Below are 20,617 nucleotides of genomic sequence, written 5' to 3' on the forward strand. Positions count from 1 at the left end.
CTATAGACTACTGAATTAAAAGATTATGTATAAGGGTCTCTTGAGACGAACAGCAGAAGTCCAAATGTTTAACTTTAAGAGCTGATTGGTTAATTTCACTTGAGTTGGTTTTGTTGACAACATGATAGTTTCCTGCGGGGACATCTTTGCTGAATAAGAAAAGATGATAGCCATATATGCTTTTTGGATTGCCTAATGTTTTAATTGGTTTGAGCCTTTTCAGATGGATATGGTGAATTAACTTTACGATCTCAAGATAAATCGTTGTTGAGGTTTTTAAGGTGGCTTAGAGGGACCAAAAAATCATAACTTAGTATGGCAAGAAATGTCCTTTTTTTCTTTCTTGTTCATGATGGTTACATGCATCCACTATTCCGTCATGGGTTTTCCCAAATGGGTAGAAGCTTTGGCCATCTTGTTCTTGATTGATTATGTCACATGGTTGCAAAAATAAAGGATTTTTAACCCTCTTGTAATTATAACAAACATACACCAAATTCGTTGAAAAGGAGAGGAAAAAAATCTGCGGATTGGATTCCCAGAGCTATGCAAGGATTTTTAGTAATTGAAGATTTGTGCAGTTCCGCTGAATGTCATGGTTACCGGACTTTCCAGTATTTGTTGATCCATTCTGTCACAGGTTTTCTGTCCATCGTCGAAGTTATGTTCATTACAATAATATAATTTTATTATTATGCTGTGTTCAGTCATTAAAAGTACTTATAATTGTTACTTTATGAATATGATGTTCTTTGGATTTTTTCTTTTTTCTTTTGACATTTTCGCACTTCTTGGATTTTGGTTGTCTCCTCTAGCTTAATGGTTGCTCCGTTATGTTAATGGTTTACTAGAGAAAGTTTTGCTTATTTCAATTCTTGATGGCCATATAGTTTCTGCCGAAGTGTTTATGGTCTAGGTATTATAATATGGTTATAATGTCTTTTGCTTTGACAACCAGGGAGACTGTATCAGGTTTGCAATAAATTGGACACTTTTAAAGTGAATCTATGCCCTTGTAGGAATCATCTAGTTCATTTTATATAAATCTGCTGACTATGGCATGGTGTTCTTGATTTTCCCTAGCGACGTCTGAGGTGGACAAAGAGAACTGATGCTGTGGTTTTGTAAGAATCATCTTGCTAATTTTGTTGGAGTTGGTTATATGCCATTTGGAATTTTGAACTTCCTTGTAGGGATTTCTAAGATGGCTAACAAAAAGGACATTGCAATTCAATCTTGTAAGAAATTTCTTCCTTCTTTTGTTTTAGTTGGTGCATCAAATTTGATCTCCTCTTGCAGTGAATGTATAGAGACTATTGGTCATCTGGTTCTTCTCAATACTATAGTCTTGTTGCTACATATTGCAGTATTTTTTTCTTTTATTTTGAAAATATGTACTATATGATGCTTTTGGTTTCTGACTGGAAGAGTTAGCTACTTTTTGTTTATATGGTCTGTTGCAGATATTCTTTGGATGATCAAAGCTACTTTTCCTATCACCTTTGTTGTTTGTTTATCTTTGGTAACTCGGGAATGTTCTTTTGCTGCATATAACTGATGTACCTAAAGAGGGTTTATGCTTTCACCACTGCATGAATTTTGATTGCCTTCTCTAGTGGCTGATCTAATGGAAGAATCTGTCCTTTTTGCTTATTTCAGTTCAAGATGGATCCAGGGTTTCTACATATCTTTATGATCTCTAGAGATTGTAGATAGTGGTTATCTTTTGCTCTGCAGATGTTTGGGTGTTGTAGCATATTTAATCGATGATTTCAGATGTTGCTTTGGATAGTGAATGGCTTTGAAAATCTCCTAATATGGTTAATCTCCATGCAGAGATTATGGATGGTAATGACACCTTTTTGCTTCCCTCACAGTTTGTTTGTGGATTTTTTTTTTTTTTTTTTTTTTGCCGGAAGTTGGGTGAATGTTAGTTCAAAAGGATAACCATTCACCCTAGCTTCATCCACGAGATACAATTTCTTAGCTTTTTAATAATGTTTAAAGCATGTGGATTGTAATAATCTGCTAAATTTTGGTTTGTAAGTTCCTGTTGACATCTCTCTCTCTCTCTCTCTCTCTCTCTCTCTGGTGGTGCAATTTTGATTGTTGATGAAGTGTAGTTTTGCAATTACCAAGTTCGTTCTTCCAGTGAGCTTTTGTCAGTATTAATACAAATATTTGCAGAATTCTTCTGTTCTGGATCTTCTCATTGAATTATTGAGTTTGTACTTTCATCAGTGTTCTCTTGATTAATCTGCTTTTCTGAAAAACAACACATTTTTCTCCAAGTAGCTTCTGGTATGCATGTTTTTATGGATGTTGTCAAAATTTTCATGTAGTTTTGATGCCTTTTCGTAATTGCTATTCATGTATGTTTACAGATATGACAAGTTATGGTTTCCAGTGAACTTCTAAAAATGATCATCATGCAAGAAACTCTGCCAGTTTGATTCAAGTTAATGATTGTTCATGGTACAATTTTGATGATATTTGAAGGTGGGATTTGGACAGATCTACTTTTTTGGTAAGTAATTTATTTATGATATTAATGACACCAGTGAGCAGCTGCAAGCAAACTTCCGCATCCCATGTCACATCTGGAAAACCATGAGCACAGATGTAAAAATACGCCAGTGAACACTGTGACAAATAAAATGAATTAAATAAGAATGGCTTGCTAAATACATTCCTTCTCTTTCTTGGTAAGAATATGGAAAAGCTTTTCAACGACATCCATTGAAATCGCAGTCCCTCCCGATTTGGGAAAGAGCCATTTTCATCTTTTATCATTACCTTCTCGATCTCAAAAGAAAATGACTAAATGAAGATCTGAAAGTATATAAAATATTGTTGCTCTCTTGGCATTTCATTTTTGTGTCCTGGTGAATCTGTTCAATCAATTAGTAGTGATGACTTATTATGTACAAATCCCTTATAAATCATCTTGAAAAAGCTTTTAATGAGTTTCAAGTTTATTGAATCTTACAGTATTTGCCCTTCCAACTGAAGGGCATCGAGCTGCATATAGTGAAATTCTCACAAGTAGCTAACTGTTAATAATGACTTTTTGAGAACCAGCAACTCATATAGGCAAAATGATCTCAAAGATCTCGGAAGTTTCAAAATGATCAAAGTGACAGATGGCCAAATGTTTGCTTTTGCTTCCTAGGTTAGATAGAGCTTAGCTACATTTGATTGAACTACTAATGAATATTGTGGGGATACCAAATACGACTAATTACAATAGTTTTGTCAATTGTTCAATATTAAAACATAAAGCTATGCTTGCATGTTGCCCATTTTTATGTCGCTTTGGTAGCAGATTTGCAGTAAAAGTTGCAAATTAAAGTTGGACAGAGGAAGTAAGAGAGAGTATTTATGAAGGAATCTTCTTCCAATTAAACAAAAGAACTTAGAGAGAAAAGTGAAGTTCAGTGGAAAGAAATAGATGGGATTATAGATCATTAACATGGTTAACAAATAGGTGCACTAGTATTTTGGGATGACGGATTTGGATCCAAATCGGACTCAATTTGGATCCAAATTTTTCGGATCGGGGTTGGGTTATACATGCACCTGGCCTGACCTAAATGATCCATTGGGATAATTTTTATCCATAGATGACCCAATCGGATTTGATCGTCTATTGGGTTAGGTCTGGATCCAACATTAAGATCAATCAAGAAATCAAGTCGACTCAGAATCACTCATGACTTAGTTTGATTAGACTCATTTGCACCCCTACACACTCATATACATGCATACATCATATAGACACTAAACTATAGTTTGTAAACTTAAAGAGTAATCAAGTACTTGAATGAAATTAAAAGTAGTTGAATAAAAATTAAAATTTAAGTTGGCCTTTTTTTAGTTTTATTATTTTTTTTAATTTTATATTTGATGTCAATTGTTATATTTTAGCTATAAAAGAATATCTAGATTCTTGACTTGAAATACAAATTTGGCATGTTCCGGTCTCTAATTGGACCTAAACATTTTGCATTGCTACAGCTCATACTTGACCTCAATCCAACCTGAATGAATTCCAAATTTAAAATTCTTTCCATTGATATGCCTTAACCTGACTTGATCAACTAATGTGTTGAACCTGGATACAAAATTATGGTCTAAATACAAAATCGGGTTAGATTAGGTCAAGGATGCCTCGATCCTATGTAGTATCCCCCCCTCCCCCTCCTCTCCTCAGATTTATTGCCTAGTAAAAAACTAGGAACGAAAATCTCTTGGAAAAATAAAAATTAAAAAGAAAACAAAGATGGTAAACACATTATACATAGGTATTGATTAATTATGAAATTGCCAAGCCAGCATTTGCCGATTGAAGAATTTTTTATGGACATCATATCGAAGTAATCAAGAAAGAGAGCAAAAAAGCCGGCATAAAATAAAATGAAGAGCATGTCAGACAGGTGCCAATTTTTTAATAAACAAGAGGGAAGAATTGCACTAACATACAACGTCAACTCAAAAGGCTAGCCAAATGGTATTTTTAGATTCCTTAGCTCTATCCACAAGAACTCTTTAATCCATAATCGATATGGAACCAAATATATATTAGCACAGGTCCTTATATACTCTCATCAATTAAGCCTTAACATCCTAAGGATCCAAATCTAGTCAAATCTAACCACAAACAACAAATTTAGCTTGTAAAAAGTCCTAAATAGGCTTGTACTATAGTATCTCTTAGTTCATATAGGCTATGGACTAGATGTACTCTTATATTAGTTGCAACAACTTATTATCTTACCAGAAAAGACTAGTTGGAAGATATTCTTTTAGATTTCTTGGCTTGTATCCAACGGTCTAACATCTATTTTTGTGGAGCACTGGATCTAGGCAACATTGTAAAACTCAAACCACAAATTAAACAAGAAAAACTATTATTGTAATCAACCATCAACTTAATCAGAAGAGAACCATAATATCATTGTAATCACATGTCTCTAAAGTTTAGTGGGCATTCTCATATGAAGCGAGGTTATGGGATTAGGCTCCTTATTTACTTTGCTCATGAGAAAGAAATACCAGAGTTCTATTGGCATATGTTATTTTGTCTTGTTATTGTTCTTTCATTAAATTTATATGCCCTCATTAATAGTTTGTAGATTAGCTGGTTGGCCTCCCATATCTCCAAATAGAAGGCCTTATTTCGAACCTGAAAAAAGTTATGGGCTCTCCAGGAATGGGAGGGTTTCTAGGAACTTAAATACCAGAAAGAAACAAGTTGTGAGGAACCACTGTCAGACACACCTCCTGGAAAGGGCGTGAATCTGCCTTGCTATCCAAGAAATCAGTTGAATGAAAGAGTGACATTTCAGCAATTCTTCATACCAACAGAGGCAGAGGCGATGGAGGGACTAGATGGCTTCAATGAAATGACCAGCACTGAATCTGTTAAAGCCAAGCATATAATTGTAGAACTACATGACTGTCAATCAAATTGTTCGCTGTAAAGAAATCTGAACTTCATATGTATTTGTAATGAAACAGGACCTGCATTTGGCCACGCTTTCTTGTGCTAAATCCATAAAATTTCCTCTTCCAGCAAGAAAAGAAAAGCATTTGGTGATACAAAATTTATCAAGTGCTACCCGTGAAAAAAAATTTGCAATCATGTGTGGTCATTTTCTTAATAACCAAACAAGGTTGAGGCACTTGTATGAGTCCCTGCGTTAATCTGTCTTGTATACCAGTAAAGCTGTTTGCAAGTTCCAAATGCAGCAAGGTAAGCCTCTTACTAAACAACAGGTCGTCTTTCAGAAATGCTAAATCATATATATATATTATGTAAGTTGAAAAATCATAACATTTAAATGAAATCGATCAGCGATCTTATAAGAGAAACAATTCCAAGTATGTTTTAAAAGGTATCAGAATGTTAAATCGGGCAATAGTTTTAGATTTCAAAAAAAAAAAAAAATGGACTGGGTGCGAGAAGAGAAGCTAAACAGTTCCCAAGAGAATGCATTTTTTCTCTGATCAGCCGAGCAAAGCTCTTTCAAGGAGTTACAGATTCAATGCTTCCTTGTCTTCTCTTCTTGTTATTTCTTCCTCATCGTGGATTCAGTCAAGGTGTTAGCTTTTCTGAAACCAGCTCTGCCTAAAATCCTGCAGCGACGCTGAAATGTTTCTTCTGCTATGTTTTGTAGCCTCTGTTCATGTGTTTTCCTCTCCTTTGTGTAAAACTCTCTGCCTTGTTCCAATCTATTTCCACGTCACCGTAACAGCCCTCATGTCCTCTTCTGTCTTACCTCTGTTCTACATGCTCCACAGGGTGACAGTTTTGCCTACCTGAACATCAAGAAAACGGAGTTGTGTTCTTTCAGGTTTCCTACCACCTCCCTTTTCTTAAACGGCAATAGTTAGATTTTCATGCCAAGCTGCAAGTTAAAAATATTCGTGTATATCTTGTTGACCCTCTGAATGAAAGCCTCCCGTACTGTAAGTAATATCCTAATCTATTGCCAATAATTGTTAGCTCGGTATTGCTCAAAAAAATATCCCAACCTCCTTCATCAGACATCAAAAAACAATGAATATTCCACATAACAAAGAGTAGTCGAATGAGAATTCAGAGGACTCATTTGCTGCAGAACTAAAATTTATCAGCTTTCGAATTTTATGTTACACGGTCCACCATTAATAACCAGTTATACTGCAGATTAAGTCTACATCCAGATTTCAAATTCTAAGAATACGGAGTCCAATTAATGACCAGTTAACCTGGAAAAGTGAGTCTACATTCCATCTGTATGAAACGCTATCCGAGCATGGGAAGCTTTAGGGAAAGACAGAATCTTCCGAATAGTTTCCAACCTCCTGTGGTTACTCACCGACATTTCTTCAAATTTACGCATTCGAGCCATTCGTATGGTAAATTTCTCCAGAACGAGTGCTTTAATCAGGATAAACCTTATAAGCCCCAGGACCCTTTCTTGGAACTTGAGGTAGCGCTTCCCTGACAAGCTATCATCAGAGAGCAGTCCCGTGAAGTCTTCTATCTCAAAGTTCTTCAGATGATGCTCCAAACAAGAGAGTTCACTGCTGTTTGGTTCTGGATAAATACTTAAGAAAGGTTTGCTGAACCTCTTGAATTCTTCATTAAACTGAAATGCAATTACATCTGCAATAAGTCTTGGAAGAAGCACAAAAGAAGGGTGATGAGATGAAAGAAAAGAGTGAAGAGGTTTCTGATACCCACCTTTGGTCCATGACACGCACCAGGGGCGTTTATCTGTAGAACAAGTGTCTCAAGCTCTGGTGACCGTCTTAGCAAGTTGTATATCCCAGGGTTCTCCCACCTACGCAAGGTGACCTTCAAAACCAACTTCTCTGACCTCATAAAAGGTGATTGGAGTCTTCTTATTTCCTGTAGAGCCAACAACTACAAAAGGCAAACAGTGGGGAAGCTTTCAAATATTTGTTTGGCGGAACTTTGATATAGAAATTTTCTCGTGTCAAAACAACTAAGAGTTGGGAGCATCTAGTTGGCTAATTATATTTGCAGGTGTTATACATCTAGGTAATGCATTAAGGAAACCATGAGCATGAGGACAGTGGAGAACTTTTCTTGTTAAATTTTATTTATATTTTGAAAATATAAAATTACATTTTTTTAAATATAACTAAAGTTTTTATCTCATTCATATTTTTTGGCTATTTAGTTAAATGAAACTAGCATTATACACATAAAATTAAAATAACTGTGATATTTTTCTCTTCTAATTTTTAATGGGGGAAGTCTTAAGTATGAGGAACGATTGCAGGAACACGGTTTGGCGACGTGAAGATAGAAATGAAATAAAAGGAACGAGCTGTGCCGAATATAAAACCCACTTTAATTTCATGGGATGGGATAGCTAAGGCTACAATTGGGCAGAATGACTGGTGAGCCAACCCGGTCTGATCTATTTTAATCGAACACAACCCAACCTAGATAGACCTAACCCAACCCATTCATTAAGACTCGTGGTCTTGATCAGTTTCAAATTTCAGAGCCATTCCATATCTTGAATCATGTCTGAATTTTCTAAATTTTGACCCCACCTGATCCATACACTTGATGATTCTATTTTGAATCTTTCTTCCAAATCATTCCATTTTTTCTTTGTTAAGAACAAAACATTCAAACTAATCTTACTTTACTAAGAAAAGCTAGTTGCTGAGATTATTAATCTCTCGAAGCAGATTACAGTTCAAGACAAACACTAATTCACGAAGTTTTGACAATGTTAGCAAATAATTTTAGCACCATCAAAATTTAGTTTGTTTCAGATGTTTTGTTCATAAAATCTTATTAATAACTAAATATAAATCTTGGACACAAAACTGAAACTAACCTAGATCCAACTTTGATCCAAATATTTTAGGTTGGATTTGGATTATACATGATATTAACCGGATCCAAACAACCTCTTCGGTCTAAAATATTTTATATGAACCCGGTCCTATATTAGTTTGGATCTAGACCCAATGTCAAGATTTGTACATGAAACCGGGTCAGATCAGGGTCAACGATATCTTGATCTGACCCGGCCTGCTTGCAACTCTAGGACGAGCGGCAGAGTTTTTACCATCCAGCTTAGGATGAAAAATGCTCACGCCATGTGGTGCTTTTTTTTAAAAAAAATTATTTCTACCTCAATCCATATTCCACAAAGGCTTCGCGTTATCTGGACTCCTTCGTTTGCGTGCTTCTTTTAGTTTTTAAAACTCCACTGCTTGTTTACCAGAGAAAAATAAGTTGGCAAGATTTTTCTCTCGAAAAAATTCTGTTGGTTAGATGTGGAGTCCTAGAGAGTCAGAAAAGCATGATACCTCATTTGCTGGTTTGCTTGGTTCAAATGAATTTATGATTGGGTCATCAGAAAAGCTCTTGTCACAGCTAAAGATCATAACTGGGGACACATGATCATTGAAAGTGACAGTCTAGCTCTAGCCAGCATAATTAATCATGAGGGGCCCAAGAACATGTTTTTGCAGTGTTTTGTTTTGTTCATATGCCTGCTAAAGGTAAAAATGATTGTTGATTGGGTGGGTTGCATTTGGAAAAAGCGAAGGGAGAGAAGTAGTTTGGACTTGGACCTACCTAAATGTAATTAGTAATTTAATGCCTGTCAATGTATTTGGCACGTAATATTAGTAATGAGTCCATTTGCTAAGTAGACTGTACTATTACCTATTTATTGGAAAAAAAGGATTTATATATAACTCAAAATTCATTATATATCAAATGAATCCCATTTAATAGTAATAGGGTTAAAAATATTTTATAGAATATTAAAAATAACTATAATAAATTTGATTGTTGTTAGAATTTTATCCATCATTAAAATCAAATTAAAAATCTTTCTTAAAAATATAATTTTATATTTTTGAGAAAATAAAAATAAATATTTGTGATAAGATTCTATTTATCTTTTTTCATGTTACATGAACTACAAATATCAATTTTATCTTTTTTTCATGTTATATGAACTACATCACCGTATTTGTGATATTTCAATCTTATACAATTTTTAATTGAGTTTGTAAAACCGTGACTCACATGATTATGTTTCTGAAGGAGACTAGTTACCCCATGTTTGAGGGTAGGAGAGAGTGATAGGGTCAAATCTAGGAGTGAAATTGTGGAATCCAAACCTTTTAGAAGTCATATTGGAGAAAGTGCTATAAAAGAGGTATGACGCCAAAAAGGAAGAGAGAACATGATAAATTTTTATGATAAAAGACCGGCAACTAGGCACATTGGAGGGAATAGAGGCAGAGACTATTGAGTGGTTGAATCAAAGAGTCTAATCTATATTGGAGTTGAATTAGAAAAAAATAAAAAGATAAAATCAATCTCTTTGGCAGTTTTACCAAAAGAGTATGATTTGATTGGACAAGGAGAATAAAGAGAAATTCGGTAGCTAACACTGGGGAGAATGTGGAATAATTTACATAGTTTTTAAGATAATAGGAGATAGGAAGAGTATTCATGGAATAAAATTGACATATGAGATTTGTCAGCCTCTTCCAGGTTATTGGTTCCTCTTCTTAGTCTCAAACTCCTGCACAATATGTTAGGGTTGGTGTCCACTACCATTGAGGGATCTCTTCGGACTCTTTTGGTCGCCCCTACCGCGTCCAATTCTGCATCTTCTTAGGTTATCGGTTGGTCCTTTTAGAAGACAATTAATCATGGAGATGTTTTATGGCTTGATATAATTTCTAACTGTTGCTGCTGAGCCTAATTATGTGTAAATTTTGAGTCTCCGATTCATCTCCGCCTTCTGAAGTTTTGTTCATCTCTCCTGGAACCAGCTCGTTCAGTTTCTCTTGACCGTATTTAATTTCTTTCACTCTATTTTTTCATCTCGTAAAGTCCTACACTTATGTATTCTTCTACCTTGAATAAATTAGGTTGGGTGGCTACTGGTCTTAGACTACTAGTCTCCTCTTTTCATAAAAAAAAACTTATATTTTTATAAATATTATAGATGTTATATAGGATTTTCTTCACCTTTTGCCATGGTACCCTCTCTCCCGAGAACTCATCACATCAACCTGTTGAGCTAAGCATTTTGTTGAAAATAAAAATAAAGAAAATATCAATTTATTTTTTGAGAAAATTACAAATTCATCCGTTCAAGTTTAAACCATTTGCACTTAGACCTCAAAAATTTAGAATGCATCAATTAGAATCCAAAACTTTAAATTTACTGTAAAATGGCCCAATCATCTATCTAGATTCTAACACTATTAATCAAATAAAAAAAAAAGATAAAATTATCCTTACTTCATAAAGGTTGTTCTTTTTTATTTATCTATATATATAAATTTCAAAATTCTCCATCTCTATCATTCATCCACATGTATAGATCTTAAAGCATCCATCCTTTGTTATTCATTAGCTAACATAGATCTTAAAATGCTTCGACCTCAATCATCCATCTGCATGCATAGATCTTAAAAAGTTTAACCTTTTATTAATCGTTCTCTATACAAATCTCAAAGTGCTTTATTTATGATCTATTCACTTACATAAATTTCAAAGTGCTTAGTCTTCTATCATCTATCTATTTGCATAAATCTTAAAGCACCATATCATCTATTATTTATCTATTTGCACAGATCTTAAAATACTCTATCCTCAGTTATTCATTTACTTCTATAAATCCTTGAGTACTCTATCCTCTATCACTATCGATTTACACAAATCTCAAAGCACTCTATCCTCTATCATCCATCCATCTACATAGATCTCAAAGTACTACATTCTCTATTATTTATCCTCTTGCACAAATATTGAAGCACTCCATCCTCTATCATTCATCCATTTATATAGATTTTGAAGTGTTTCATTCTTTGTCATCCATCTGCTTGCACAAATCTCAATGATCTATCCTTCATTATCTATACATTTGTATAGATCTCAAAGTACTCTATTCTTTATCATCCATTAATGTACATAGATTTTAAAGTACTCTATCCTTTATCATTTATCTATTTGTATAAATCTCAAAGTGCTCCATCTACTATCGTTCATTTGCTTGCATAAATCTTAGGTGGTATTTGGTACATCACCAGACAATCTGGATTACTCGTAACGTAGATTACCAGTAATATTGATTTGGTACATGCAGGAATGTTGCAGTAAAATTACTGAAAATCTTTATTGACATGTTTAGTATAACAATCAGATTACTGATAATATAACATCAAATTTTCAAAATATTCTTGAATAAAATCATTAGTTTAGTATTTTAATATATATTTAGTAAAATCAGTGATCCAAATTCTGAGCCAGATCAATCCATATAAAATATATTAAAAAATTTAATTTTTTTTGATATATTAAAATTTAAAAATAATTAAACTATATTTATTTAATTTTTAATTTTTATTATTTTTTAAAAAATATTATTTTTAATACTTATTATTATTTTTATTACTCTTATTTTTATTTTTTTTTGTTATTTTTTTCCTTCTCATTCTCCCACATGCCACACTTCGACCCCCCCTCCCCCACCCTTGGTAGCCCTCGGCTACTCTATGCACCCTACTCCCAGCGGCACCCCACCCGTCGCGTCTCCTGCACAACCCTCCGACTATCCAGCAAACCCGCACCCCATGCCCTCCCCGACCACCTCCATCACCGCCCTAATCCATCCACGCTCCGACCCCCCAGTGAATCCGCACCCCACACCCCTACAGTGTCTCCATTGTCGCCCTCACCCATCCACGCCGCCGCCTTCATCCATCCCACCAATCCCCCGCATCCATGCCGGAGTTCACTAGACCTCATGGGTGAGATGATGGAGCTGTTGACTGCCGCCACTGCCTCCTCCTTCCCCGTCGTGTTCTTCGACGGAGAGCAGGACGTCGACAACGGCACTGTCGTGGTCCACCCTACCTTCGATGGGGAGCAGGAGGTCAACATCAATGGAGATCGCTTCTCACCAGATCTCTTTCTCTCTCGTCCATCTCAAGAAGGCCCATGTCTCACCAGAGGTCCGCTACAAGGTCCCCATCGACGAGTCCTCTGATTTTGCCGCCATTGCATGCATGGAGCGCTGCTGCGAGGAGGGCAATGACACCAGAGCGGCCGGCAGTATGCAAGAAGTGCGAGAGAGCAAAGGAGGGGCAACTGTCGGAGGGTAATTATTTTCAAAAAATTTATTACAAGATTATTAAAGTTGTGGTAATCTGTATAACTATCCCTCTCCTTAGTAATCCAGATTATCTCATAGAAGATAATCTGAAATGCTAAGGCAATCTAAATTATCAATCCAAAAAGCATACCAAATATGGTAATTCAGATAATCACATTAAATTTTCAGCAATCGGGATAGACTGCCAGCTATCAAATACAATTTTAAAATACTCTTATCTTTCGTCATCCATCATTTTGCAATGATTTTAAAATTTTGGATCTAATTGGTAAGTTTTAAATTTTAGGATATAAGTGTAAATGTTCCAAATTTGCAGGGATATCTATGTTTTTTTTTTTTTGTATTTTTTTGATTGAAGAGGGAGGTGCTCTCTCTCTCTTAGTTTTTTTTTTTTTTTTGATTGAAGAGTGAGTTGATAAACCACAAATGAGATTTTTTTGAGATTTAGAATATGTAAAAGAAGGATCTGTACAAGAAGGACATGCACAAGAATGCCCTTTCTGGCCACACCACCAGAGCGGGGGATAATAATGGTGTTCCTCCACCGCAGCAGAACAAAGTTACTTTGTTTTATATGAATCACCATCAAAACGCAATGCTTGCTAATTGGCCTCGTTGGTAGCAATTAGCAACTTGCATGGGGGTGAAGCGATTGAGGCGACCCCGTTGAACTGTTCTTTTATTACGCTCATACACCAGAAGGATTCAGACCAATCTTTGTTTCAAGGAAATGGCGGAAAATTCCTTGGGGCCCACCACATCTTCAGCCCGTAACAGCGCTCGGAAAGAGATAGCTGTCCTTCCGCCTATTTGGGGTTGATAGCCGTCCCTCGGCCTCCAGTAGCTTTCCGCCTAGCTCGATCGACCTCCACTCTCGAGCCATGTGATCGTTGTACTTGGCGTGAATTCCGCAACCATATCAATAGATCCGCCCTCTTCGTCCCTCGCCGTTGTTGCTAGAAGCGGCGTTAGACCAAAGCATTCCTGTGCCATGGATCCGACACTTATGGTCCACTTGTGGCTTTGAAAGCATGCAAAGGTTTCCACATCCGAAGGTAAGACCGAGGATTGGCCATCATGCTTTCCTCCATGAGTGGAAGTAGAGTTTGAACTATACTTCCACCTTTCTAATTTGATTCCCTTCTCGATCTTTTACTTATAGATAAAGGAGAAGAGTTTATTTAATATTTTACCAGTACCTATCAAATAGAGTTCGCTTGGCATGTATCCAAAAATTAATTTAAAAATGCATAAGTCTAATATATGGTTGGGTCACTATACGCTTATATGATCAACCATCATATTTATCCAATACGCTCATTGACCATGTATTGTATATGGACTGTTGTCAATTACAAGATTGGAGATCCAATCTATTGGCAAGTCTATAAGGTCCCTTTGTCGACCCCAATTGGAGGCCATCCCCCTCCCTCCCTCTCCATCCGCCAAATTAACCATAGCCCACCAAATTATACCATAGGCGGGGAAGAGGCTCGCGGGAGAGAGAGATGCAAGGGAGAAAGCAGTTTTTCCAATTACAAAAACTCTTATTCGGCTTTTTAGCGATAAGATTAATCGAAGTCTTATCAGAATCTCTAATCTCCTAAAACCAAGGACTAATCTTCTTGGCTTCCACGCTGCTTCCACCGGGGTTTCCACCAGAGTGCGAAGCCATCCAGGGACCAGCGCACATCCAAATAGTGGAAGGCTATCCACGATAGCGGCGCACAAATCCAAATATAGCCTTGGGACTTGAGATATAGTAGTATTTTAAAGATCATCAATGAAGTCTTGGCCAATCCGCGCATGCTCTATCCAACCTCGCTGAAGGTTAATGTATTTAAGACTCTTTTGCCATCCCTCGTGAATATAAAAGTGATCGTTTGATCTGTGACTTTTAGTTTTCTTAAGATGGCTCTTTAATCCCCATAATGTATTAAATATTGGAGTTACATAATCCTTTGATTTCCACGATATATTAACTATTAGAGCCTTGGAACTTGCTAATACTAATTACAAACTTAATTACAAATTAATTTCTAACAGTTTTAACTTTCAACTTTAAGGTTTTCTCAATAATTACCCATTGACTCACATATACAGATAGAAAATCACAACTTTGCATGCTACAGCTCTCACCAACAATTTCTATGATTCTTCGTTCATCTCTAATCAAAGCTTCACCCTTTTTCTTATTAGGAAATGACAGGAAGAACCCATTAATTCATTTCATGAAAATATGAAAACGAAGAAGAAAAGGTTCTCTAGAAAAAAAAAATGGCAATCTAGAGAACAATGCACAGATAAAAAATCATCATAACATACAAAGAAACTTTACATGGTTTAAGAGTAGCTAAAAAATAAGTTTCACTAAATTTTGCAGATCTATAATTCAACATCAATTGTTTATCTATGTTAACTCATTGAAAAGAGGTCTACTCATCTTGCTTCTCATTTGTGAAAAATCTTTAGGAAAAGGGAACATTAGAGAGCAAATTTAATAATCACCAGTCCAATGATAAAAGAAAAGAAATTAATCATTCACCAAATAGTATCAATAAAGTACTTAAGGACTTCTTTTACCAAAAAAAAGAAAAAGTACTTTAGGACTGTACATTGTGTGGGTCCATCAGAATAAATCTACCACGCATATTACGGCACATCATTTTCTTTGGAACACTATAATGTAGCATGTAAAGAGTTACGATCGGTGAAAATGACCACGTTTCCGGAAGATCAGAACAAGTTGTGAAAAAAGATTGCACGGGACTAGATGTTAAGAGACTTGTGATTGTTGATAAATAAACAAACTGATATAAAACATCACAATTAGAAGGAAAATTGAAATACTTAATTAAAGTTCAACGTGGACATACCACAGTGCAGCAATTGCACCATGTCAGAACTTGTGCATGATGAACATCCATAAGCAGCCTATGTAACGGATTGTCGGCCACCCGTTCCATACTATTGTAGTACCCCCTTCCTGCATCTCGAAGGATAATGGTTGCACGCACCAGAGACACCAAGTCCTTCAAAGAATGGGTCACACGCGAGACCGACCCATAAACAGTCAGCGTAACAAGATTTGGAGCGGAAAGCTTCAGCGAATACCACAAGTCATCCACCGTCAGGTGCTTAAGATTCGGAGCAGCCACCGTCCTTGCGCTTTTGCCATCACACTCCTTTAAAATTAGAGTCTCGAGCGAGGAGCATTCCAGGAAAATTCTTTCAAGCAGATCGTCACTCAGAGTAGTTAGACTCAGAGTTAAGCTCCTTAGCAATCTCCAACCCAAAGGATTCGTAGGCAGCTTAATCTCGCAGTAGCACAACGAGAGGCTCGTCAGCAACTCATAGCGATAAAGGGAAGTGGGCAAGGAATACATGTCCCTATGCCGATAGAAGCCGCTTTCTCCGCCACGTGCGACGTCCAGGATCAACTCCTTGACGTGCCGCTCGAGAGCGGAGCGGAACCAGACGCCGACCATGGCCGAGTGCTTGGCGCGTTCGTAGAAGTTGAAGGAGAGGCGGAACCGCTGAAGAGGGTCGGGATTGCGGAGGATGAGGCAGCCGCTGACGAACTCGAGGAACTTCTGCCTGGCCTTGCGAACGTGATGAGGGTTCTGGGTGAAGCTCTCCGGAGAAAATTGGAGGTCCAGGTGGGGAAGTTGGGTCCAGAGGTTGCGCCATCGCTTGGATACGATGCTGGTCTTCACTGCATCGATGGTCGGCAGCATGGAGAGGATGACGAGGAGAAGGGAATCGGGAAGAGAAGAGATGCGATCCCTGCACATTGGCTTCTTGGCTGCCTCTTTTATCATCGCGTGCACGGAAGAGCTGCTCCTCTCCGCTTCCATGGCTGATCGGAGCTTCGCTTCAACACACGACCTTCAATGACGGATTAGGGAGGGATGGTGGGGCTAATGGCGTTTTGGGATCTTACCGTCATTTTATGGATCCCGCTGGCATGAACTAGGGGCGGTCTCAACCACTGATTAGCAAGTATCTTTGCCAGGACATGGAACATTTGATCCTCACTCAATGCTCCGTTACCCACGCAAACATGCATCAAGAATCGTGAAGGCCTGCACAATTAAAGTTGAGCTGGTTGTATCCTGCGAACCGTGATCATGTATAGGGCAAGGTTTGCTGATTTTAAATGAATTATCTAAAAGCCGTGGATTTCATATATATACATATAAATATATATATACACATACATATACATATACATACATACACACACATACATATATATACATATACATATATATGCATACATATATATATATACACATATACATATACATATATGTATGTATGTATGTATATATATATATATATGTATGTATGTATGTATGTATGTATGTATGTATGTATCTATCTATCTATATATATATATATATATATAGATACATACATATATATGCATACATATATATATATATACACATATATATTTATAGCATAATGGAGTATTTACGATGGAAAGAGTTTTTCATCATAAATACTCAATCATTTATAACGTATGTTTTCATCGCAAATAATCTGTAACTTTAAAATTTTTAAAATTTTTTATTTTTTTAAAATATTAACGATAAAAATTTTTTATCATAAATAATTGAGTATTTACGATAAAATATTTTTCATTGCAAACACTTGATTAGTTTCAACGAGAAGTTTTTATCGTTAATAATTTGTAATTTTTTAATTTTTAAAATTTTTTATTTTTTTTTTAAATATTAGTGATGATATATTTTTATTGAGAATAATATTATTTTCGATGAAAAATATTTTCTATCATAAATACTTAAATTATTTATTATGAAAATATTTTTATTATGAATATTTAAAAATTTAAAATTAAAAAAAAATATTTTATTATTTATGATGAAAATAATCATCGTAAATATTTAACATATCCTTATGCTTGTCCGCATGCATAACAACCTCTTGTTTCTGTTCAAAATTAGGCATGATCTATACATAGTTATATATGCTTTTGTACAAATTTATATGTGAAACAGGCATTACGGATGGATATAAGTTTTTCGGTCAATAACATGAGGGGAGGGGCGGGCACGGGGGTGGAGAGGAGGGAGGGTGGGGGGCGTGTGGCTCGGGCGATGGGTTCTAGGCATTATCGATGGGCTCAATTTTTCTATTCTATTGATTTTTTTTGATAATAAATTCTATTCCATTGTTTTGAATTCTTCTATATATAACTACACCTCAATCATTCCTTGAAATTTATCTTGTGCGAAGCCTTTTCCCACGACATCCACCATGGGAAGATGTCATATGACTTGGACATTGTGCATCCAAACAATGGGGTAGACTGATGATTTTGTGGCGAGACGTCAGGTTATAAGTATGTACAGCGATGTACGGAACAAAATTATGAAAAAACCTACCATAAGGTGCACACGATAACTTAATGGTCCATTGTTTATGACCTCCATCGCAAATAGTTAATTATTTATGACGTAAAATTTTTATCGTAAATAATTTATAATTTTTATAATTTTTAATTTTTTTTAAAAAATATCGACTATGAAAATATTTTTATCGTAAATAATCGATTATTTATCATGAAAAAAATTTTCATCGCAAATAATATGAAATTTTTGAATTTTTAAAGTTTTTTTTTCAAGTATTAGCGATAAAAATTTTTCATTGTAAATAATTGAGTATTTACGATGAAAAAGTATTTTCATTGCAAATATAATAATCTATAATTTTTGAATATTTAAAATTTTTTAAATATTAGCAACGAAAATTTTTCATCATAAATAATTAGGTATTTATGATGAAAAATATTTTTTATCATAAATACATAATTATTTACGTCATAAACTTTTCATCATAAATAATCTTTAATTTTTAAATTTTTAAAATTTCTCATTTTTTTCAAATATTAGTAATGAAAATTTTTTGTTGTAAATAATAGAGTATTTGCAACAAAAAAAAAATTCATCATAAATAAAAAATCATTTATGACATATATTTTTATCACAAATAATATATAATTTTTAAAATTTTTAAATTTTTTTAAAAATATTAATTATGTAAATTTTTTATTGTAAATGATTGAGTATTTATGATAAAAAAATTTTCATCATAAATACTAAATTATTTATGATAAAAAATTTTCATCACTAACAATCTATAATGTTTTAATTTTTAAAATTTCTTATTTTTTCAAATATTAGCGATGAAATATTTTTGTTGGGAATAATGTTATTTTTGATGAAAAATATTTTCTATCATAAATACTTAAATTATTTATGATGAAAATATTTTCATCATAAATATTCAAAAATTTAAAATTAAAATAAATATTTTATAATTTATAACAATAATAATCATCACAAATAATGATTATTTATTTTAAAATTCTTTTTCCATTGTTAATATAAAAATATTTATGATGAAAAACTATTTTTATTATAAATATTTTTTTATTTATGATAAATTATATATTTCATCACTAATAGTTATTATTTATAATAAAAATATTTTTATCGTAAATAATTTCATCACAAAAAAAATTTTTTCTTGTAGTGGAAAAAAAATTATCGCTAATAACCGATTTTCATCTCTAATAGTTATTAGCGATAAAATTTTTATTATTAATATTTAGTCACAAATAATTACATTGCTAATAATTTTTTATGATAGAAAAAATTTTCATTACAAATAATAGATATTACCAACAAAAAAAAATTTATCATTAAAAAATTATTTTTTTCAAAAACTAGTTACGATGAAAAATTTTAGTCATAAAAAAGATAATTTACAATGAAATGTTACATTGCTAATAAATAATAATTATTTATGATAAATTTTATTCATCACTATTAATTTAATTAAATTTTTTAAAAAAAATTAAATTTAAAAAATATTATCAATGTAAATTTTTTATTGTAAATATCATAATTTTTGGCATAAATTTTTATCATTAATAAATATTAAATTAATAGTAACAAAAATATTTCTATCCCTATTAATTTAATTAAAAATTTTTATGAAAATTAAATTTAAAAAATTTAGTGATTTAAATTTTTCATCATAAATATGATTATTTATGATGAAAATATTTTTATCACTATTAATTTAATTAAAAAATTTTATAAAAATCAAATTTAAAAAATATTAGTGATGTAATTCTTTTTATAAATATAATTATTTACGATGAAAATATTTTCATCACTATTAATATAACTAAAAAAATTGTATAAAAATTAAATGTAAAAAATAATTAATGATGTAAATTTTATTACAATTTTTGATGTAAATTTTTGGTTATTTATGACAAAAATATTTTTTTCATTATTAATTTAATATAAAATTTTAATATTTTTATATTTATTAAAAAATTTATTTACGATCAATTTTTTATCACTAATATATTTTTTGGCAATCAATATTTTGTCAGAAATAATTTTATTACTAATAATTTATAGATATTTTTTTAAAAGATAATTTATGAACATATATGTTAAATTTATATTTATAATATTTTTTATAAATTAAAAATAAAAAATGAAAAATTTATATAATAAATTTATAAATAAATTTTATTATTTTATTATATTAAATTAAAATTATAAGAGATCTAAAATAAAAATAAAAAGCTACACAAATAGGTCGTCAAGTGTCGGCATCTGCAGAAGGAGAACAGACTGGAAAAGAAAAATGTTCGGATGAGCTTGGATCGGCATACTGCAGCCTCACCAACTGCATCATTCGCTCCATCTACGCTATCTGCTCTATCATTTAGATCTAGAGCCACTGGTACTCATCGACACGCATGGTCAACTCATCTGCTTGCCGATCAATCTGCCTCTACATCTCCGTCAATCGAGCAACGCAGACAACATGGATGTCAGCTCTAGATGAGCATGAGGATGAGGGATCAGTGATCCCAT

At 33.7% G+C, this 20,617-nt stretch overlaps 1 protein-coding gene across 1 annotated transcript; it reads right to left on the reverse strand.

Annotated features, from left to right (window-relative positions):
- Nucleotides 1-6,767: 6,767 nt before the first annotated feature.
- Nucleotides 6,768-16,660, reverse strand: LOC105032837 (putative F-box protein At1g49610). Its single transcript, XM_073251361.1, has 3 exons — nt 15,563-16,660; nt 7,232-7,414; nt 6,768-7,136 (listed from the first exon to the last, which is right to left on the reverse strand). The coding sequence occupies exons 1-3, from the start codon at nt 16,541-16,543 to the stop codon at nt 6,768-6,770; spliced, it is 1,533 nt and encodes a 510-aa protein (XP_073107462.1). The 5' UTR covers nt 16,544-16,660.
- Between the last annotated feature and the right edge of the window lie 3,957 nt (nt 16,661-20,617).

This window comes from Elaeis guineensis, chromosome 2 (assembly GCF_000442705.2).
Source record: "Elaeis guineensis isolate ETL-2024a chromosome 2, EG11, whole genome shotgun sequence".
NCBI lineage: Eukaryota > Viridiplantae > Streptophyta > Magnoliopsida > Arecales > Arecaceae > Elaeis > Elaeis guineensis.

Bases quoted from the DNA above. Each gene is read 5' to 3' on its own strand.
- LOC105032837 (XM_073251361.1), bottom strand. From the start codon at position 16,543: ATGGAAGCGGAGAGGAGCAGCTCTTCCGTGCACGCGATGATAAAAGAG. The intron at 7,415-15,562 runs GTATGTCCACGT...TGCCTTTTGTAG, and splicing joins GGTGCAATTGCTGCACTGTG to TTGTTGGCTCTACAGGAAAT. The intron at 7,137-7,231 runs GTGGGTATCAGA...ATTGCATTTCAG, and splicing joins GTGCGTGTCATGGACCAAAG to TTTAATGAAGAATTCAAGAG.